At 41.8% G+C, this 24,502-nt stretch overlaps 1 protein-coding gene across 1 annotated transcript in view; it reads right to left on the reverse strand.

Annotated features, from left to right (window-relative positions):
• The window catches only part of LOC124121858 (von Willebrand factor A domain-containing protein 8-like), a 72,118-nt gene extending 47,616 nt beyond the window's left edge, over positions 1–24,502 (reverse strand). The window contains exons 1-16 of the mRNA XM_048388774.1: positions 24,258–24,502; positions 22,562–22,642; positions 21,587–21,642; positions 19,312–19,386; positions 18,231–18,341; positions 17,022–17,354; positions 16,081–16,130; positions 14,752–14,860; positions 13,555–13,659; positions 12,396–12,506; positions 6,037–6,171; positions 5,440–5,517; positions 4,159–4,319; positions 1,877–1,990; positions 1,263–1,431; positions 548–619 (exon numbers count right to left, since the gene is read on the reverse strand). Of these exons, the coding sequence (XP_048244731.1) occupies positions 548–619; positions 1,263–1,431; positions 1,877–1,990; positions 4,159–4,319; positions 5,440–5,517; positions 6,037–6,171; positions 12,396–12,506; positions 13,555–13,659; positions 14,752–14,860; positions 16,081–16,130; positions 17,022–17,354; positions 18,231–18,341; positions 19,312–19,386; positions 21,587–21,642; positions 22,562–22,642; positions 24,258–24,381 (1,884 nt within the window). The 5' untranslated portion in view covers positions 24,382–24,502. The remainder of the gene's footprint in view (positions 1–547; positions 620–1,262; positions 1,432–1,876; positions 1,991–4,158; positions 4,320–5,439; positions 5,518–6,036; positions 6,172–12,395; positions 12,507–13,554; positions 13,660–14,751; positions 14,861–16,080; positions 16,131–17,021; positions 17,355–18,230; positions 18,342–19,311; positions 19,387–21,586; positions 21,643–22,561; positions 22,643–24,257) is intronic.

Below are 24,502 nucleotides of genomic sequence, written 5' to 3' on the forward strand. Positions count from 1 at the left end.
AAATTGTCATCCTAAATCTTGTGAGTTCAATACACTCCTTAAGTAATCCTCAACAGACAGATTGTTAATTTGATAGCAATGTTACACATAATATTTTCTGAAATAAAAAAAATTCAAACAAAATAGCAAATACATAAAACAAATCCTGAATTGATGTACACCGCTGTACTTGTTTTTGTTATTTTATTATAAACTGCATTATTAAATAAGTCCTAGTGTCTGGGTTCGATGCCATGTAATCAACCACTTCATCAAGTCTGACAATCCAATCAATTCAGTAGCCTTTCAAAACAAGCACAGGTAGCTAGGAACCTAATTTAACCAGGGATTCCAACAGGGCTGTATCATGTATCGTGTATCATGTATCATGTGCTTTCAAGTTTGATCAAGAAGCCTCATTTGATAATAAGTCTATTCTAACAATTTCCTACTATTTCCAGGATTACATGTCAGTTATATTTTCGCTTTAGACAAAAAACGTTGTTGTGCCATCATTGTGTGCACGACACAGCTGTATATTGTAGAAAGTGGTCCATGCTTTACTTACAGTGGGGTCTGTTGAATCTCTTAGCTTGTGGACGAAATCAAACAATTTACTCAAATTATCAGCATTAGGAACCTGAAATCAAAGAAACACCATTGTTATTATACTGGTCATAAAATATTGTAGACAAACGTCTCAACCTTTCAGAAATAATTACTCCTTGTTACATAGGTGATCGCCCCTCTTCCCGAGGCAAGAGAGTTAACTGACTATAAAAGTCCAGTTTCCACCCTTGCCGAACTAGGCTGGAATTCTGTTGCTCGATCGTAGAACCACCAGTCTCTTCTATGTCCCTCCTACTTACTAATCAGATCACATCTATCATTTTACCTGCATATGCTTCAAAGAAAATGGTGGCGCCTGGTCAAGATTGTCCGATCAGTAATAAAGATCGTCATTGTTATAAAATGGATCTTACCTTGCGAAATGCATCAAATTACTTGAGGACCTTAATTTAAAACATGATAGATTTGGAAAATATCTGTAGATGCCCAGTTGACAGTGCAATTGGTTTGGAAATCCTGCAATCAACCTAAATATGCACGGCAGTTTTCGAAACAGGATGTCTATTTCGTTACGCGATTTTGACTCGGATTATGCAAAGACTCAACAGCCAAACCATAACTCAGAAATTCCAGGCTAGTTTGGCAAGGTTGGTAACTAGACTTTTAAAGTCAGTGCTTCGGTAGATGGTGATTACCCTACAATAAGCACCCACCAGTTTGTGTATAACATCTGTCTCCTCCGTCCGTGACAGCGGCCGCATGTGGTGGTACAGGAACATCGTCAACATCTCCGGCGACATCCACTGCTGCTTGCTGCTCCCGACAACTGGGGGCTCCCCGAGAGCGATGAGGCGGAAGGATGGATGGATGGGGAAAATCCTCCTGGATACAGAACAGTGAGGACATTAATGTGGAGCAGCAGGGTAGCTGAACAGCGGATTCCCCATGAACCCCCAGAACACCAGAATCCCAGAACCCAAGAACTCCAAGAATCCCGAAACACCCAAGAATTACATTAACTTAGAATCCCCAAAACACAAGAACTCCATGAATGTTGAATCCCAGAAGACTAAGAACATCATAATTCCAGAACCCAAGAATTCCAAAAACATGGTAGCCCAAGAATCCCAAGAACCCAGAATCTCAGAAATAAAAGAACTCAAAGAACCCAGAATCATAGAAACCCAAGATTCCAGAATCCAAGAACCCAGAAACTCAAGTATCCAAGAACCCAGAATCCCAGAAACCCAAGAACCCAGAAACACAAATACTGGAATAACCCAATTACTACAAGAACCCCCAAACCCAGGAGTGGTTCTCAGCTCACCGCTCCTCCAGTTGTGGTTGGGACAGCCCTGTCTTCTCCTGAATGTCCTGGTATCTGTCGTGTCGCACCAGCCGAGTCCCGTCATACAGCTGCAGGTCCCGCTCGTGGACCAATCTGGAGACACAAAATCCAAACCAAATCCAATACAATTATATATGAAAATCAAGATAATTGAAACAAGAGGTGTAATATCTCAAGCAATATAAAATCAGAAATGAAAAATCTCAAGACAATGAACTTGAAAGTAATTAGTGATATTGATGATTTAGATGTAAAATCTAAAAATAACAAGTATTTGTCACAAAGTGACGAAATGTCCCACGCCTGTATATACACCATAGAACCAAATATGAAGACAATCCAGTGTTTAGTTTTTGAGATATTGTGGCAACAGCGTTTTCCAACTCCAAAAGCAGATTTGCCTGCTGTGACCTTGAAAATGGGGTCAAGGTCACCAAAACCGACTGGTGTCTGCGGAGTCTGTATATACACCAAAGTTCCAAATATGAACAATCCAGTGTTTAGTTCTTGAGATATCGCGGCAACAAACAGGTGGGACGTACGGACGGTCGTGAATACGATATCCCCCGCTTCGCGCTTTCGCGCGGCGGGGGACAATTACAATCACAGATGTAAATCTCAAGAAAATGAATTCAAGAGTGTGTTTGGTTAGTTTGTTTGTTGTTTAACGCTACATTCAGCAATATTCCAGCTATATGACGGCGGTCTGTAAATAATCGAGTCTGGACAGACAATCCAGTGATTGACATCATGAGCATCGATCCACGCAATTGGGATACAATGACATCCAACCACAAGATCCTCATATCAGAAGGCTACGACAAGCCTGGGATACTAGGACCGAGATTCCAATGGGGAAGATGTAGTCAAAGATGTCACTGCACATGTTCATTACAATCTTCCCGAGGCAAGGGAATTACTTGACATTAAAAGTCCTCTTTCAACCCTTGCCGAACTATACTTGAATTTCGTAGCTAGATCGTAGCAATTGGCAATTACAAGTTATGTCCCTTCTATGTCCCTCCCATTGACCAATCAGATTCCACCTCTCATATCACTTGCAATTGGTTCCAATAAAATGGCCGCACCCAGTCAAGACAATCTGATCGATTATCAAGATCTATATTTTGTAATTAAATCAGACTTTACTTCACAGAGTGCACCAAATCGTTTGAGCACCTTGATCAAAAACATGAAAAGATTTGGAAAATATCTGTCGACGCCAAATTGATGGTACACATGGTTTGCAAATCCAAATCTGAACGCTGAATTCCATTTTGTTGCAAATTGAATGTCTAGTTTGTTGCACAATTTTGATTATATTTTTATATTTTTTGTTTAACGCCGCACTCAGCAATATTCCAGCTATATGACGGCGGTCTGTAAATAATCGAGTCTGAACCAGACAATCCAGTGATTAATATCATGAGCATCGATCCACGCAATTGGGACCGATGACATGTATAAAACAAGTCAGCGAGCCTGACCACCCGATCCCGTTAGTCGCCTTTTACGACAAGCATAGTCACTATTAGTGGCCTTTTACGGCAAGCATGGGTTGCTGAAGACCTATTCTACCCCGGATCTTCACGGGTCCAATTTTGATTGGACTATGAATAGATTCGTTAGTCCAGCCAAAATGTAACTCCGGAATTCCAGCCTAATTCGGCAAGGGTGGAAACTGGACTTTTACAGTCAGTTAACTCCCTTGCCTTGGGAAGATGGTAAACAGGTGCGGCAGATCTGTGACAAATGACACATGCCCATTAACAATGTATAAGAATTGGATGTCAAAAAGACAAATAATTTCTCGGGAAGTAACAATCATTTTGGACACAGGTGTGCTAATCTGATAGTATTCCAGCAACACATCGGCAGGGGACACAACGAATAGGCTTTACGGAACGTACGCAAGTTGGGAATGGAACCCAGGCTTTCAGTGTGACAAGCAAACACTTCACCCACTTGTCTTTCCCACCTGTACTATTTGTTTGTTGTTTAACGCCACACTCAGCAATATTCCAGCTGTATGACGGCGGTCTGTAAATAATCGAGTCTGGACCAGACAATCCAGTGATTAATATCATGAGCATCGATCCACGCAATTGAGATCGATGACATGCATCAACCAAACCAGCGAGCCTGACCACCTGATCCCGTTGGTCGCCTTTTACAATAAGCTAAATCACCTTTTGAGGCAAGAATGGGTGGCTGAAGACCTATTCTACCCCGGAATCTTCACGGGTCCCACCTGTACTAACCTATGCAGCACAGAGAAAGACCCTGGGTTTATTCGATGAACCCCGTCAAGTACAGCCAGGCTTCCCTCCAGGGCTGCCGTGACGAGCGGAGAGTGTCGCCATGTGGTGTCGCCATTCGGTAACGTCGTCCTCTGCTGAAGTAAGTCTCGTGACGTCATATCCTAGATTCCAGAGAATATAACACATTCTTCAATTATTATTCTCATGATGGGTCCACTGCATATAGTCCAGACAAAATACATGACCAGATTAACAAAATATGGTATAGAGTTATGTCCCCTTGTCTAAAGTCACACATCCATATATGGCTTAAAAGTATTTAAAAAATGGTTCTCAGGCAATGTTTTTTGCAAATATAGTGCCGGCGGGCGGTATCTTTTTTCTTATTGGTTGTTCAAACTAGAATGTAACCAAATAAACAGTTGTGTAACCAAATAAACAATTTTGTACAATTAACTGGGGAAAGGGCCTCCCTACATAAATGTATGCCTTAATGAGTAAATGCAGTATACTGGAATGCAGTATTTGACTACTGTTGGACCTAGAATATTTAAGGATTTTTGGGGGTTTTTTTAAAATGGAAATAAAAACGAAACGTGCAGCGAACTTCATGATGAAGGGGGCGGTGCCTGAGAACCAAGACTTTTTTTTTTAGCCTAAGGCAAAAACAAACTGATTATTTATTTGTCAGATTTTATTTTCTGAGTTGGAGCTAGGAGTTATGATAACAAAGAAATAAATTCAAATGAGAAATCTTCATGAAAACAGAATTCAGAAGTCCTTAATGTTGAGGAAGGGGCGGTGGGTTCAATTCCCGACATGGGTACAATGTGTGAAGCCCATTTCTGGTGGCCACCGCCGTGATATTGCTGGAGCAGCATAAAACCATACTCACTCACTCGCTCACTCACTCACTCACTCACTCACTCAGTCGAGGAACCCGTGTTGATGTTACTGTTGTTTGATAAATCTGTGGCTGTTGTTTCCTTCTCACGATTGTTAAAATCATGTAGTGTTAAACTATTCCACCAATCGATTATATCGATTGATAGGAATGACAGGACAATGTTGCTAAGGATACGCTAGATCAAGGGGGGGGGGGGGGGTAATTTGAACAGCCTCATGATGTCAACCGATGAAACGTTGCTCAAAATGTGCACTTTATCACAGTAATAAAGTCATTATTGTCTCCTTTGATCTTTTAGTGAAACATTTTGGAATGTTCTTTATAGACGGTGACAAGCCAACGCATTGCTACTTTCCTTTACGAGCAATGATTACCTGATACAACATGATGGGTTCTGTGTGGTAGCCTAGCAGATCTGCAAACTGCTTGACCAATACACTCTTGCCACAGCCCTGCAACCAAACACCACAGCAATCACAATGACTGAAATACACATGGCATCTCCCACTCACAATGAGATGACTAAAACAGCTTCTACAAAACGCTCAACTTTTGAAATGATCCATCAGCTTCAAAAACTCATTTTTTAAGACTAGTCCAAACGGACTTGTGTACACCTTATTTCACAAGTCCTCAGAGTTTGTAGCTAGTCCTGCTTGAACAAGACAAAAAGGTTCGCTGTGTTAAAATTTTCTGTCATAATATTCAGTTCCAATAAGTAGCAAAATTAAAGCATTAAATACTATAGACCTCAAATGCTACCAGTGAATGAGGACTACCATCATTGGATCTTTACTTGTCCTCAGAATAAATTAGTTGTCTCGATCTAGTGGACCAGCAGACTTGTGGGAGTTCCAAAGTGTGTCCATGTCCATGAATAACAACACAATTGTCAATTCTTTATCATGATCCGATCGTCATGTCTGTTCCATTATTTTTTTGCATGAGTATACCAGGGTGAGCTTCCCTACCCTTGGCCCCACGAGACAGAAGTCTGTTGTGACGTGAGACTGCAGCATCTCGGACAGCAGAGCATCATGGTAGCCGGTCCTGATGAAGGGCGAGTCCTTGTCACCAGCTGACGAGGGGAGCATGCCGGCCGACACCTGGAAAAAACATCTCATTTTACATCATGACTAAATCCTGACAGGTATGTTTTCTACCTGAGACACAAGGTGAGGTGAGGTGAAATTGGGTTTAACGTCGCGTCCAAGATTATTGCACTTATATAGCGACGTGCATGCACGTGTATGTGTGTGTGTGTCAGCTTGTACTAGTCCGGACTGATGCCGATTTATAGTGCTAGCTCACTGAAATACCATGCCTCAGTTTAATATGAATACCCTACTCAGACACAGTATACTGACTCCAAGCCGACCAGTCCTTGTTTTAGCCCCTTAATGCCGATCGAAACCCGAACCTTCCGCTCTCCGGGCGGACGTTCTACCACCAGACCACGGAGGCGGTCCCTGAGACACAAGCATCAATCCATCTCACCTGTACAGCTGTGACTAAATCACTATACCTGACAGGTATGTCTACTACCTGAGACACAAGCATCAATCCATCTCACCTGTACAGCTGTAACTAAATTACTATACCTGACAGGTACATCTACTACCTGAGTCACAAGCATCTATCCATCTCACCTGTACAGCTGTAACTAAATCACTATACCTGACAGGTACGTCTACTACCTGAGACACAAGCATCAATCCATCTCACCTGTACAGCTGTGACTAAATTACTATACCTGACAGGTACGTCTACTACCTGAGACACAAGCATCTATCCATCTCACCTGTACAGCTGTAACTAAATCACTATACCTGACAGGTACGTCTACTACCTGAGACACAAGCATAAATCCATCTCACCTGTACAGCTGTAACTAAATTACTATACCTGACAGGTACGTCTACTACCTGAGACACAAGCATCTCTCCATCTCACCTGTACAGCTGTAACTAAATCACTATACCTGACAGGTACGTCTACTACCTGAGACACAAGCATCAATCCATCTCACCTGTACAGCTGTGACTAAATTACTATACCTGACAGGTATGTCTACTACCTGAGTCACAAGCATCTATCCATCTCACCTGTACAGCTGTAACTAAATCACTATACCTGACAGGTACGTCTACTACCTGAGACACAAGCATCAATCCATCTCACCTGTACAGCTGTGACTAAATTACTATACCTGACAGGTACGTCTACTACCTGAGACACAAGCATCTATCCATCTCACCTGTACAGCTGTAACTAAATCACTATACCTGACAGGTACGTCTACTACCTGAGACACAAGCATAAATCCATCTCACCTGTACAGCTGTAACTAAATTACTATACCTGACAGGTACGTCTACTACCTGAGACACAAGCATCTCTCCATCTCACCTGTACAGCTGTAACTAAATCACTATACCTGACAGGTACGTCTACTACCTGAGACACAAGCATCAATCCATCTCACCTGTACAGCTGTGACTAAATTACTATACCTGACAGGTATGTCTACTACCTGAGACACAAGCATAAATCCATCTCACCTGTACAGCTGTAACTAAATCACTATACCTGACAGGTACGTCTTCTACCTGAGACACAAGCATCAGTCCATCTCACCTGTACAGCTGTAACTAAATCACTATACCTGACAGGTACGTCTACTACCTGAGACATAAGCATAAATCCATCTCACCTGTACAGCTGTACCTAAATCACTATACCTGACAGGTACATCTACTACCTGAGACACAAGCATAAATCCATCTCACCTGTACAGCTGTAACTAAATTACTATACCTGACAGGTACGTCTACTACCTGAGACATAAGCATCAGTCCATCTCACCTGTACAGCTGTAACTAAATCACTATACCTGACAGGTACGTCTACTACCTGAGACACAAGCATCAGTCCATCTCACCTGTACAGCTGTGACTAAATTACTATACCTGACAGGTATGTCTACTACCTGAGTCACAAGCATCTATCCATCTCACCTGTACAGCTGTAACTAAATCACTATACCTGACAGGTACGTCTACTACCTGAGACACAAGCATCAATCCATCTCACCTGTACAGCTGTGACTAAATTACTATACCTGACAGGTACGTCTACTACCTGCGACACAAGCATCAATCCATCTCACCTGTACAGCTGTAACTAAATCACTATACCTGACAGGTACGTCTACTACCTGAGACACAAGCATAAATCCATCTCACCTGTACAGCTGTAACTAAATTACTATACCTGACAGGTACGTCTACTACCTGAGACACAAGCATCTCTCCATCTCACCTGTACAGCTGTAACTAAATCACTATACCTGACAGGTACGTCTACTACCTGAGACACAAGCATCAATCCATCTCACCTGTACAGCTGTGACTAAATTACTATACCTGACAGGTATGTCTACTACCTGAGACACAAGCATCAATCCATCTCACCTGTACAGCTGTAACTAAATCACTATACCTGACAGGTACGTCTTCTACCTGAGACACAAGCATCAGTCCATCTCACCTGTACAGCTGTAACTAAATCACTATACCTGACAGGTACGTCTACTACCTGAGACATAAGCATAAATCCATCTCACCTGTACAGCTGTACCTAAATCACTATACCTGACAGGTACATCTACTACCTGAGACACAAGCATAAATCCATCTCACCTGTACAGCTGTAACTAAATTACTATACCTGACAGGTACGTCTACTACCTGAGACATAAGCATCAGTCCATCTCACCTGTACAGCTGTAACTAAATCACTATACCTGACAGGTACGTCTACTACCTGAGACACAAGCATCAGTCAATCTCACCTGTACAGCTGTAACTAAATTACTATACCTGACAGGTACGTCTACTACCTGAGACATAAGCATCAGTCCATCTCACCTGTACAGCTGTAACTAAATCACTATACCTGACAGGTACGTCTACTACCTGAGACACAAGCATCAATCCATCTCACCTGTACAGCTGTAACTAAATCACTATACCTGACAGGTACGTCTACTACCTGAGACACAAGCATCAATCCATCTCACCTGTACAGCTGTGACTAAATTACTATACCTGACAGGTATGTCTACTACCTGAGTCACAAGCATCTATCCATCTCACCTGTACAGCTGTAACTAAATCACTATACCTGACAGGTACGTCTACTACCTGAGACACAAGCATCAATCCATCTCACCTGTACAGCTGTGACTAAATTACTATACCTGACAGGTACGTCTACTACCTGAGACACAAGCATCTATCCATCTCACCTGTACAGCTGTAACTAAATCACTATACCTGACAGGTACGTCTACTACCTGAGACACAAGCATAAATCCATCTCACCTGTACAGCTGTAACTAAATTACTATACCTGACAGGTACGTCTACTACCTGAGACACAAGCATCTCTCCATCTCACCTGTACAGCTGTAACTAAATCACTATACCTGACAGGTACGTCTACTACCTGAGACACAAGCATCAATCCATCTCACCTGTACAGCTGTGACTAAATTACTATACCTGACAGGTATGTCTACTACCTGAGACACAAGCATAAATCCATCTCACCTGTACAGCTGTAACTAAATCACTATACCTGACAGGTACGTCTTCTACCTGAGACACAAGCATCAGTCCATCTCACCTGTACAGCTGTAACTAAATCACTATACCTGACAGGTACGTCTACTACCTAAGACATAAGCATAAATCCATCTCACCTGTACAGCTGTACCTAAATCACTATACCTGACAGGTACATCTACTACCTGAGACACAAGCATAAATCCATCTCACCTGTACAGCTGTAACTAAATTACTATACCTGACAGGTACGTCTACTACCTGAGACATAAGCATCAGTCCATCTCACCTGTACAGCTGTAACTAAATCACTATACCTGACAGGTACGTCTACTACCTGAGACACAAGCATCAGTCCATCTCACCTGTACAGCTGTAACTAAATTACTATACCTGACAGGTACGTCTACTACCTGAGACATAAGCATCAGTCCATCTCACCTGTACAGCTGTAACTAAATCACTATACCTGACAGGTACGTCTACTACCTGAGACACAAGCATCAGTCCATCTCACCTGTACAGCTGTAACTAAATCACTATACCTGACAGGTACGTCTACTACCTGAGACACAAGCATCAATCCATCTCACCTGTACAGCTGTAACTAAATCACTATACCTGACAGGTACGTCTACTACCTGAGACACAAGCATCAATCCATCTCACCTGTACAGCTGTAACTAAATCACTATACCTGACAGGTACGTCTACTACCTGAGACACAAGCATCAATCCATCTCACATGTACAGCTGTAACTAAATTACTATACCTGACAGGTATGTCTACTACCTGAGACACAAGCCTCAGTCCATCTCACCTGTACAGCTGTACCTAAATCACTATACCTGACAGGTACATCTACTACCTGAGACACAAGCATAAATCCATCTCACCTGTACAGCTGTAACTAAATTACTATACCTGACAGGTACGTCTACTACCTGAGACATAAGCATCAGTCCATCTCACCTGTACAGCTGTAACTAAATCACAATACCTGACAGGTACGTCTACTACCTGAGACACAAGCATCAGTCCATCTCACCTGTACAGCTGTAACTAAATTACTATACCTGACAGGTACGTCTACTACCTGAGACATAAGCATCAGTCCATCTCACCTGTACAGCTGTAACTAAATCACTATACCTGACAGGCACGTCTACTACCTGAGACACAAGCATCAGTCCATCTCACCTGTACAGCTGTAACTAAATCACTATACCTGACAGGTATGTCTACTACCGGAGACATAAGCATCAGTCCATCTCACCTGTACAGCTGTAACTAAATCACTATACCTGACAGGTACGTCTACTACCTGAGACACAAGCATCAATCCATCTCACCTGTACAGCTGTAACTAAATCACTATACCTGACAGGTACGTCTACTCCCTGAGACACAAGCATCAATCCATCTCACCTGTACAGCTGTAACTAAATCACTATACCTGACAGGTACGTCTACTACCTGAGACACAAGCATCAATCCATCTCACATGTACAGCTGTAACTAAATTACTATACCTGACAGGTATGTCTACTACCTGAGACACAAGCCTCAGTCCATCTCACCTGTACAGCTGTAACTAAATCACTATACCTGACAGGTACGTCTACTACCTGAGACACAAGCATCAATCCATCTCAAATGTACAGCTGTAACTAAATCACTATACCTGACAGGTACGTCTACTACCTGAGACACAAGCATCAGTCCATCTCACCTGTACAGCTGTAACTAAATTACTATACCTGACAGGTACGTCTACTACCTGAGACACAAACATCAGTCCATCTCACCTGTACAGCTGTAACTAAATCACTATACCTGACAGGTACGTCTACTACCTGAGACACAAACATCAGTCCATCTCTAAATTAAATCGTCCAAATTACTATACTTGACACAGGGCTCGAAAACTTTCTTAATCCCAACTTGTCCTGCAGGGCAAGTACATAATATTTTGTACTTGTCCTGTAATATTTTTACTTGCCCTGTTATATTTTATAGAAGTCCCCGCCATCTACGCTCATCTCCGCCCATTCAAACTCACTGAACCATACATCTTCCACAGTTGTTGGTTGTTTTTTACAGACATACTGTTTTTTTAGAAAGTTTCCTTTTCTTGGCCTGTTTGTTAATTATGTCAACCACACCATCCCTGATCAAAAACTTCTGTATGTCGGCCAATTCGATCACAAAATCAAACATTAGCTGTTCACTATCAATTTGACATTTGAGCATCAGTAACGAATCGCTAACTACAAAAATAAAAAAAAACATCATTATATCTCCCAAAAAGATTCAATACCTGCTGCGCAATCGCTTACTGTTTTTTTGACAGTTGCTGAATATGTCGTCTGTTCATGAGAGGAGAGACATGTATTTTGTTATTACGTAGAACGTGGGAGAGATGAAAACATACTTTAGGTTCGAACATATTCTGCATATAGTATTGAAAATGATTAGAGATGAATTGAATACGATTAAAATATGTCCTCGCCCGGGAGGACGAGAGTTTCTTCAATTCCTTCTCGCCCAGCACATGCTGCCACTTGTCAATACAAGCGGACAAGTGGATTTTTCAAGCCCTGATGACAGGTATGTCTACTCCCTAGGTCACAAGCGTCAATCCATCTCACCGGTACAGATGACAGGTAATTCTACTACCCAAGACGTGTGTGCCACTCACCTGTATTGGGTGCACATCTCGGCCTTGAGACAGCGTCACCATGGCTTCGTTACCCTGCTTATCCACGCTCCCTACACTGTACACAGGGGTTGACCCAATCAACTCAAATTTCTGAAAGGTCAAGGTCAAGGTCATGGTCAAGGACAGCAATGTTTAGAGGATATCTGACATACAATTCATACACTGATGTAACTATATTAAGGTGAGCTATGAGCAGTAAAATAATCAGTGATTTAATCCCAGATCCTTGTTCCACACAATTAGTAAATATTTCAGAATTAACATAAAAAACTTCCAATAACTGCATTATGTATTGGTTTAAATTCAAATATGACGTTATGACATCATGATGAAACAAAATGAAACATTGCGTCAGTTGAGGCAAGACAATGCTGATCTCTCCAAAAACGGGATGTCTTTTCAGTGCGAAGATACAGATTGTTTCTTTGCTTGTTTATTTGTTGTTTAAAACTGCTCTCAGCAATATTCCCGCTATATGACAGCAGTCTGTAAATAATCGAGTCTGGACCAGACAATCCAGTGATTAATATCATGAGCATCGATCCGTGCAATTGGGATACGATGACATGCATCAACCAAGTCAGCGAGCCTGACGACCCGATCCCGTTAGTCGCCTCTTACGACAAACATAGTCCCCTTTTATGGCAAGAATGGTTGTTGAAGACATATTCTACCTTGGATCTTCACGGGTCAGATACAGATTGACTGATTGCTGTCATATGGGGTGGAGAGCAAAGTACAGACACACATCAAGGGATAAAGGAGTTGAGTGAGTGAGTTGGGTTTAACGCCGCTTTTAACAGTATTCCAGTTATATCACGGCGTGTCAGCTTAATGTGGGAGGAAAGCCCGAAGTGATGCACGTCTCGGACGTTTACCACTTCGGTGAAACCCACAAGCACGGGTATGGTGCTGACAAACCTAGAAACATAATCGGGGCGAACCGGGATTCGAACCCACAATCATAGGTTTCTGGCGTGCCCAAGGGATGCAACTCTGCACAGCGAATCGCGGCGCCTTAGACGACTGGGCTACCCGTGCCCCAAATAAAGGAGTTGAACGTTGTGTATCTACCCCCTGATCTTTGGTGTGTGATGTACAAGTGCTTCCACGGCTATTAACTGATGTGTGAACTTACAGTGAGCGTGTCCTCCACGGCCGTCTTCCCCTCCTTGCCCAGCATGATGTTGTAAGGGTACAGCCTCTGTATCAGCTCCAGGGAGGATACAGACGGTACAACATCCTGGAACATAAAGACATTGATAAACAAGGGCAGACAACTCCTGTCCTGGAACAAAAACACATCGATAAACAAGGGCAGACAACTCCTGTGTCCTGGAACATAAACACATTGATAAACAAGGGCAGACAACTCCTGTGTCCTGGAACAAAAACACATCGGTAAACAAGGGCAGACAACTCCTGTGTCCTGGAACAAAAACACATCGATAAACAAGGGCAGACAACTCCTGTGTCCTGGAACAAAAACACATCGATAAACAAGGGCAGACAACTCCTGTGTCCTGGAACATAAACACATCGATAAACAAGGGCAGACAACTCCTGTGTCCTGGAACATAAACACATTGATAAACAAGGGCGGACAACTCCTGTGTCCTGGAACATAAACACATTGATAAACAAGGGCGGACAACTCCTGTGTCCTGGAACATAAACACATTGATAAACAAGGGCAGACAACTCCTGTGTCCTGGAACATAAACACATCGATAAAGAAGGGCAGACAACTCCTGTGTCCTGGAACATAAACACATCGATAAAGAAGGGCAGACAACTCCTGAGTCCTGGAACAAAAACACATCGATAAACAAGGGCAGACAACTCCTGTGCCCAGTGACAGAAACGCTCCAATAAACAGGTTTAGGTGAGGTGAAATGGGGTTTAACGTCGAGTTCATATTGTACTTATATTGTGTGACAGGCAAGCACGTGAGTGTACTACTCTGGATTAATAACAGTTGTTTTTTTAAAGTGCTAGGCCACTGTCGCAGTTTAACATGAACACCCCTCTCACACACCTATATTGACTCTGCCGACCAGTCTCATATACAGAACGCCAGACAGGGTAGAAACAAGTACCATCTTTTACCGTCTTTTGGTATGATGTGGCTGTGGAACGAACCCGACAACCCGCTCTCTGAGCAGATGCGCCACCACTAAACAAGGAGAGACAACCCATGTCCTGTGTCAGAAACTGAGATTAACAAGGGCAGGCTGACAAGGTAAGACTATCATCTGTGGGATGACCAAATGCCCTGCTACATGTACAATGAACAAAGAAACTCCTTCACAGAATGATTACTCTGAGTACCTACCATAATCCTGACTAGATGCACGAGATTGTCGAGGGGGAAGTCCGGCAACCCGAGGGAGGTGGACTCGGTCGTCAACATGGTGGACGCAAATGACAACAGCTGGGATATCCTGGAACCAGATTTCTCTTAGATAAACATACGTGCAGGAAAATCCAACATGATCACCGAACAATAGAATTGAGTGAGTGAGTATGGTTTTACGCCGCTTTTAGCAATATTCCAGCAATATTACGGCGGAGGACACCACAAATGGGCTTCACACATTGTACCCATGTCGGGAATCGAACCCGGGTCTTCGGCGTGACGAGCGAACGCTTTAACCACTAGGCTACCCGACCGCCCCTGGAACAATAGAAACACTTCCTGACTGTTATTTTTTCATTTTTCTAGACAGGACTAGAACAAGCATAACTTCATACCATTGCATTACGTGAAATTAATCTACTCTGGACCAGAAAATCCAGTGATTAATATTGTGAGCAACAATCCACACCATCAGGGTATGACGACAATCAACCAAGTCCTGACCTCCCGATTCATATGGCCGCCTCTTACGATCAGCATAGATTGCTGTGGAGCAACTCTAACCTGGAATCCACACAATCTCATTAAAATCAGATCTTAGTTCTCGCTACCGCTAAACAAAGATCTGAGGACATCCCATTATGGGTCACGTCACTCTGACCGACCAATGGAATGACTGACAAGATGTCGACATTAGCCAATCAGAAGGCAGCTTTCTCGTGCTTTACGGCACTAATTTCAAATTGGCGACTACGCTTCGAAACATATTTTGACACATTATCGATGAAAAATTTGAAACCTGAACAAAAGAACATTCTTGAATGGCAATTATATCCTCTAGATTGTATGGATTCAGTCGTTAAGCCCGTAAGTATCGTTTGGAATACCCCGTTTTAAAGTTTTCGAGGTTGCATGATAAGAAATCACATTCCGACTGTCACTTTCATGATCTGGTAAGCAACGGTCTGATTGGTCGGATGAAAGGTCGTTCTGACGTGACCCTTAATGGGATGTCCTTAGATCTTTGTCTAGCAGTAGTGAGAACTAAGATCTGATTTTAATGAGATTGTAATTCACACAGCCTGCTTATACCAATGAGGCTCCCGAAATGATGGCTTACCAATGAAGATCTGGGTTAGTATACTTGTCCTAAGAGGAGACTAACGGGATCAGATGGTTAAGCTCCCTGACTTGGTTCATGCATGTCAATCACTGGACTGGACTCAATTAGTGGAAAATTACTGAGTGCATTATTAAAAAACACACTAAATAAAACAAAATTACAAATGGACAGTATGTTCCTACCGTTCTGGAGCCACAGTCCTGGTGTTTTCTTGCAGGGCTTCTAAAACTTCCTGAAATATGAAAATATCTCTGCAGGCAAGTCGGAATCATAGTCATCTGACAGGCGAAACTTTGGCATAAAAGTATTACATCTGTCAAACATGTAGTTAGACCAAGCAACAGTAGTCATGAAGTATTGGAGAAAACACGCTCACGAGGTTTTGGTAGACAGAGCATGCCCTGGGGAGAGGGAAAAACCAAGAGGGCGAAGCCCCCGCCTTTTTTCCCGACCCCCAGGGCATGCTCTGTCTACCAAAACCGAGGGAAAGTGTTTTTCCATGCTTATAAACCGAAAAAAGAAACTTAAAACAACATTTATCAACATTTTTATGTTTCGAACATACTTTCCATGAACCTTAGGAAACGCTCGTAAAATATCTGTTGCTGGCGTACAGATCTTGAAAAGGACATTCTAAAAACCAGCGAGGCTTATCAACACCTCTGTAGCCTCGTGGTACACTTACTGGGCTACAGATATGAAGGTTGCAAGTTCGATCCTCGGGAATTGAAGAAAACATTTGTCATTTGATTTTACATTTCATTACATGTTACAATCTGAACGGAAGTTATATTAATAAAATACCCAGGACATTATATAAAATCCCTGGGATATTATATAAAATCTCAGGGACATTACAACGTCCCTGTTTATGAGATTTAACCCAACTGGAAAGTAAAAACCTCACAATAGGTCTTAATGCCTATAGAAAGAAGTCTCTTACTTAATAGCGATCCCAATGAATAGGTTTATAAACATAGTTCCAAAATATCACCAGGACCAAATTATTAAAATTCATTTATGTGTCGGGAAATGTATTTAATTAACATAAAAAAATTAAAAAACTGCAATCCTTAAAGAACCATGTAAAAAACATTTAGTTTTTCAATCATTTCAAGATTACCTTAAAAGGCAGGGAATGTACATCTCTGGCCTGAAACCGGGAACGTAATGGTGGATCTAGTGGGTTGCCTTGGTAACGTGGAATTGGCAAACCAAGAGCAATGACCCTAAATCGTTCACTAACTCGTACAAGATTGAGAGAGTCAAGTTCCTCCTTGGTATGATCGTTGAGCAGTTTATCGTATCGGTCAGCAGCTACAAGAAAGCGGCCATCGTCGAGCTGCATTTCACGATTTTCAAGAAGGTTATTCAACACCGGGAGCACATTCCTCTCGGCTTTTTCAATTCCCTCCAAAACCAGAATTCTTCCCTCTAAAGCAGCCCTTACTGCACACTGAAATGTAAAACATTGTGTTCAGAACAATTGAAAGGGGGACAAGAAGTTGCTCAATCTCACAGTTGGCACATAATTAACAAAGTCTCAGGACCCAGAAAGCTTAGTCACCTCTCCAAGTCACATCAAGCTCACTGTGAAGTTAGAACAGGTCCCCAGCAGCCTTTGTAAGCCGTATGGTGGGGATTCCGGGTTAGAACAGCTCCCTAGCAACCTATGCTGGTCGTACCGTGGGGATTTTGGGTTAGAACAGCTCCCTAGCAACCTATGCTGGTCGTACCATGGGGACTCTGGGTTAGAACAGCTCTCTAGCAACTTATGCTGGTCGTATTGTGGGGGTTCCGGGTTAGAACAGCTCTCTAGCAACCTATGCTGGTCGTATTGTGGGGATTCCGGGTTAGAACAGCTCCCTAGCAACCTATGCTGGTCGTACCGTGGGGATTCTGGGTTAGAACCTGTGCTGGGGTGAGGTGACCAAATGTTTCAGGTGGTCTGGTTCAGTGACTTAGTTCAAAATTGTTCCTGGTAGGATGAAATGGTAATGTGAATGACAACCTTTCAGCACCTTATTGGCAGCTTGGCTTGTATACTTCACAGGGAGCTGAGAAAGTAATTGGACTATAATGTCATGCACTTTAAGCATCATCATCATCATCATCATCATCATCATCACTGATCTATAATAAAAATTTCAACATTTTACCCAATGACCAAACATGCTTGAGATATTTTACTTAGTTTTATTTTTGAAATAGGTATTATTTATCAATTTATAAATATTTTGAGAATATCGCATTAATATCTGTGAACGATTAAAACTAAAATTCCTTTAATACATATTACTACATATCACTGCCTATTTCCTGAATTACCGACCTGGTCGATGTAGAAGGCAGTTCCGCCTTGGATCTCTCGCCGCTGTTTGAGATCAGACTCAGTCGTATCTCGAGATAATGAGATGTACTCCGACTCCCGCTGGGTGAGCTCCTGAAACAGTGAGTGAGTGAGTGAGTGAGTGAGTGAGTGAGTGAGTGAGTGAGTGAGTGAGTGAGTGAGTGAGTGAGTGAGTGAGTGAGTGAGTGAGTGAGTGAGTGAGTGAGTGAGAGTGATGATTAGTATTTAACATCATATTTGCATCTTTCAGACATTTGTATAACTTTCTTAAATCAGGTAGGTAAGCTGGGTGTGAGGAGAAAGCCAAAGTGATGTTGGTCTTAGTTAGTTACCACTTTGGTAAAACCAATGATCACAGATATGGTGCAGACAACCCAAGAAATAAAACAATCAGGGTGAAACCACATTCATAGCATCCTGGAATACGCATGGGATGCAACTCTTCACATCCAATTGTGGCTCTTGGCTACTGAACAGCCAGAATATTAGTCATCAGGTGAATTGGGCATGTTGCAATCAGATTTTGTTTTAATGCTAGACAAATCTAACATTCCACAATGTAACCAGTTGTCAACTCCTGTAGAAAGCTAGCTCCTCAAGTGAACGACAAGCAGTGCTTGATGCGACTTCCAGCAAGATGACATCAAGAACTGGTTTCACAGTTCGGCACCTTAGACAACTGGGCCACCCATGTCCCCTCTTGTCAAGAATATTACTATACAGCCCTCATGATGCAACAAAATTTTGTTCTGCATCCGTTCTACACAAATGTGTGTTATGGATGCATATTTCTGTGTCGTGTAAAACCGTAAAGGAGTTTAACACACAAACTCCATGGTGATACACCACTGCCAATGTATCAATGTAAGTGAAATCCACGCATGTCATCGTATCCCAATTACGTGGATCGATGCTCATCATATTAATGACTGGATTGTCTGGTCCAGCCTCATTTATTTACAGACGGCCGTGATATAGCTGGAATATTGCTGAGTGTGAAACAACAAACCAACCAACCAATGTACCCCGGTAAGTGAAATAACATTAGAAAGACAGAACCTACCAGATACATCATGGCGACCTCTCTGCGGAACGGCCCGGGCGGTCCTATCAGAAACACGTCTTGTCCCAGCAGGTCCTGTAACCATGGAAACAATAGCAGTTTGCAACAAGCCACTAGTTATGTCCAAGTCTGGTGTAGAATGCCTGGTCTGGAAACATGGTACGATCAGCACATACTAGTCCATAAACTAACACGAAAATCTGTTGAAAATAAACCATTATACAATCTTGTTTGTACAGACTGCAATTTGGGAGAATTATAGGTAAACAGGATAATAATGAGATTAATAGAAATTCATGGTATACCAGTTTGCGATTAACTGAACTGTTACATGGTTAACAACAACTTGTCATTTTGATGATTTTAGAATTAATCAAACGGCATATTGAAAAGATGTCAGGGTATTATTCTGAGTAGGACTCCTTTACTTATCGTTTAACTTGTTGAAACAATGTTTACATGATTAATACAGTCCAAACAACTCTACATAATTTATTTATTACCTACGAGGGCAAACATATCGAGGTTCATAAAAATCATATGTGCCCTTGGGTCGTATTACGTCATGAGACAACAGTGTATTGTTTCCGTCATCCGGACGGCATTGTTGACGTCATTGTTGACCAAAGTGCTACGCTTGTGGTTCTTATAATTTTAAGTATAAATGGTGGAAGCTGTAACTAAAATATCACGATATGGGAATATATTATTCCTGATAAAATAATAATTTCAGATACAATTTCTTCCAACCATTGCATCAAATTTCTTTAAAGTGGTATCACTGGGTACGTTTTAACTGAATCACCAGTAGATTGGGAGGAAACGTGTGCACAGCTGATTGCTATTTCTGGCTTAGTTTACGAGAAAATACACATGGTAATCTTAATCTCTGCACATAAAACAATGCCCTCAGCGCAGGAAATACATTGATAAATACAGCGTATTATTATCAAGCCTTAAAGTTGGTTTACTACAATCCTAAAAGTGAAAATAGCCCCAACAGTCACCCATAGATCAGCCAGTCAGGTAAAAATAATAACCGTATTCGACATAATAAGCACCCAGGGCGCTCTCAAAATTAGAAATAGGGGGCTCTTATTAGAATATTATTTTGAGTTGAAAGATCGTAAATTTCGTGGTTTATGCTGACAGCCTGAAATGTTTATATACGACATATATATTTTTCCAGGATTTAATTGCCCGTAACATACGAGTGCTTATTATACACGAATAAATAAGTCTTGTGTACATTTATCAATTGGAAGAGGTGCTAATTGAGATTGTTCACTAGCCAATATATTAGCAAATATCGACGTGGGCGCTTATTAGAGCAGGGCGCTTCTTATGTCGAATACGGTATAAGAATTCATGTAATGCACTAACTTCCATACAACAATGCATGCTCAAATCGCTGACAACACACCTACATATGTAAACAAGAGTTAAATGGCTGAGTTATCAAACAAATATGTTTTAAGTCTTGACTTGAAAATATCAAGTTATGGGTCTTTTCTGAGGACAATTGGAAGAGCATTTAATGAGCTGCAGCAGTTACTAGAAATGTTCGTGCACCAAAGGATTTCAGTTTCCATGTGGAGTGACCAGCTGAAGTTTGTCACCAGACCGTGAGTTCCTAGATGTCTGGTACGCATGGACGAGGTCGTTGGAGCTCTTCCATTTACTCACTTGTACGTAAGAGTTAGTGAGGTGAGGTGAGGTGAGATGAGGTGAAATGGGGTTTAACGTCACTTCCAAGATTATTGCACTTATATAGTGACGTGCATGTACGTGTGTGTGTTTGTGTGGCTGCTTGTACTAGTCCGGACTGATGCCGATTTATAGTGCTAGCTCACTGAGATACCATGCAACAGTTTAACATGAATATCTCACTCAGACACAGTATACTGACTCCGAACCGACCAGTCCTTGTTTTAGCCCCTTAATGCTGAGCGCCAAACAGGGTAACAACAAGTACCATCTTTTAACGTCTTTTGGTATGACGAAGGGCGGACGCTCTACCACTAGACCACGGAGGCGGTCCGTAAGAGTTAGTAACTTGAGTGAGTGAGTGAGTATGGTTTTACGCCGCTATTAGCAATATTCCATCAACATCACGGTGGGGCCACCAGAAATGGGCTTCACACATTGTGCCCATGTAAGGAATTGAACCAGTTTTCCTGTGAGACGAGTGAAATGTTTAACCACAAGGCTACCCAACCGCCCCATAAGTAACTTGGAAGTCAACTTTCTTTGCAGCGTTCTGATGCATACAAACCTTTTGCATGATCCATCTCAGGTGGCGCAGCACGGACTGGGAGACATTGGCCGGCACTGGAAGGAGGAACGTTTAACAATAAGACAGGAAAACTCAGGCATTTTCTTAACTGGTGGGGCCTGTGAAGATCCGGGATAGAAGAGGTCTTCAGCAACCCATGCGTGACCCGTGAAGATCCGGGATAGAAGAGGTCTTCAGCAACCCATGCTTGACCCGTGAAGATCCGGGATAGAAGAGGTCTTCAGCAACCTGTGCTTGCCGTAAAAGGTGACAATGCTTGTCGTAAAAGGCGACAAACGGGATCGGTTAGTCAGGCTCGCTGACTTGGTTGATACATGTCATCGATCCCAATTGCGTGGATCGATGCTCATGATATCAATCACTGGATTGTCTGGTCCAGACTCGATTATTTACTGCCGTCATATAGCTGTAATATTGCTGAGTGTGACATTAAACAACAAACAAACAAAAATCTTAACTGGTGGCTTCAATATCTGGCAACACTAAAATTTGAAAACACTTGAATTTCTGGTAAGTCATTTTTCTTACTGCCAAATCTAAATAAAGTTTTAATAGGCATTTAGAAGTTGGAAGAACATAAATAAATGACACTTTTTTATGGATAACAACTTCTATATTCTTGTAACATCCCAGAAATGTAAAACGACAACAAAAACTCCCCGAAATGTTAATCAATAAAAAAGAGTTTGAATTATTTCAGCATAAAAGAACAAACTTAAAAGTAGATCAAATGGAAAATAATCGCCTTATTTCAACTGCCCTCAGCTTTCTTAACGGATGATCATAAATTTCAAGTTTTAATTCTCAATATTATCCACTGACCCTCAGAAGTGTCTAATCAAAGAGCATTTGGCACATTCTATAATCTGTCCCAAAAAATAAATATATGTTCAAGTGTTTTACTTGCCTACTGACAAGCTCATGTAAGTCGCTGGAAGATGAAGAGTAACTTACTGTATTTCCGTGGCACAAGCTCTGCGTTTTTGGCATCTCGCAGGACGATGCTGATGTCGCCTATACTTGCCCTCGTCCCATCTACAGGAGAAAGAAGAATGTGTAACCATGGTAATGCATCAGTACAAATAACCAACTGGAAAATATCATCATAATAAAACAGCATTTGTAACTGATGATCGATCAATTGCCAATGTCCAACGTAATGGCTGATTTTACAGTGATGAGGTTTACATGATGTACACATAGACGATATTTCATGTGTCAAGTGAAATATCATGTTTCTCTCATAGTCACGTGGGGAAAGGAAATATCTCCTTTGCCCGTCACGAGACTGAGTTTTCTAAGGTTAAGAAAAATGATATTTTCTTTGCAGTGAACATAACACTTGATATTTCACTGTAGTGAACATGACACTTGATATTTCACTGTAGTGAACATGACACTTGCTATTTCACTGTAATGAACATAACACTTTGATGGAACTGAATATTTAGGCATTTAATGAATTGTCTAAGTGAAAATATTAGTCATTTTACACAATGACTCTAACACATACACATGATAAATTAAACAATGCTCAGGTGAAATATTTAGTTTGTTTTGCAAGTCAAAATAGTGAAAACGAAAATCGCACAATAAAGCAATTGACTTGTCAAAACTTTTTCACCATTATCATTGCTACCTCTAAAGATACCTACATTTCCTTATTTTTTCCAAGACAAAACTGTATTCTTGTTGATGAATGTGACAATACGCCCTTATACTATCAATAAAAGTGACAAATACGCTTACGGTTGGCGCAGCACAGCTTGCGAACTAGTTAAGATGTTTGGGATAACATCCCGGTATCCACGGAAAAAAACAAAGGCATCAAACAGTCCCGGTGAATTGTCAGAGATCAGTGCGCCTTTAATACCAGTGGTACAATGTGTGAAGCTCATTTCTGGTGTCCCCCGCAGTGATGTTGCTGGAATATTGCTAAAAGCGGCGTAAAACCATACACACTCACTCACTCACTTTAATACCAGTAAAATACAGGCATTAGAGTACCAGTAACCATGGTAACCAGAGCTAAGCCACCAATATATAGGGATCATGACATTGGGAATGACAGTGCAGATCGAGGATTTTTAAAAGGGAGTGGTCTCTGCATGCACTGAGCTACCTTGATCTGTTAAGCCTATATATGAGTGAAGACGAATCTTCTCGTCGTTGCATGAGACCCGCGAAGACCTAGAGTATAAAATAAATAGGTCTTCAGCAACCCATGCTTGCCATAAAAGGAGACTATAATATGCATGTCGTAAAAAGCGACAAACGGGATTGGTGGTCAGGCTCGCTGACTTGCTTGATGTATGTGGATCAATGCTCATGGTGTCAATCACTGGATTGTCTGGTCCAGAATCGATTATTTACAGACAGCCGTCATATAGCTGGAATATTGCTGAGTGCGGTATTAAACAACAAACAAACAAACAAACGTTGTCGCCTGCTACTAGTTTATTCACGGAGCTTTTGACTAGATCTATTTTGTTTTTATTAAACACGGCTGACTCAATAATGACCTTTGACAGGTCAGGACCGTTCCAACACTACCACGACCTCAATAGCTTATTTTCGCTGTGTCACTGCAATATCTGCAATAAATATGCAAAATTTTATTCAATTAAGCCTGCTTATTAAATTTTGTTACCTCCAGTAGATGATGATAGACGTATCCTGAGACCGGCTCTGGCTCCCGAGGGGCTCAGCACCGCCTGCAGGTGCTTGAGGCGCCTCCCTGCCCCTTCCATTCTCACCCTAGTGAGGATCCACATCAGATGTACCTGTGCGTGGCCCCTACACTGTCACATCGCTGTCATCCAGATCCAGGTCGCAAAACAGGTGCAAAGTACTTGCAATAGGTCCAAAGTTCGACCTTTCGGATCTTCGCTATTT

This window comes from Haliotis rufescens, unplaced genomic scaffold (genome assembly GCF_023055435.1).
Source record: "Haliotis rufescens isolate VD_foot unplaced genomic scaffold, xgHalRufe1.0.p SCAF_79, whole genome shotgun sequence".
In the NCBI taxonomy this organism is placed as follows: domain Eukaryota; kingdom Metazoa; phylum Mollusca; class Gastropoda; order Lepetellida; family Haliotidae; genus Haliotis; species Haliotis rufescens.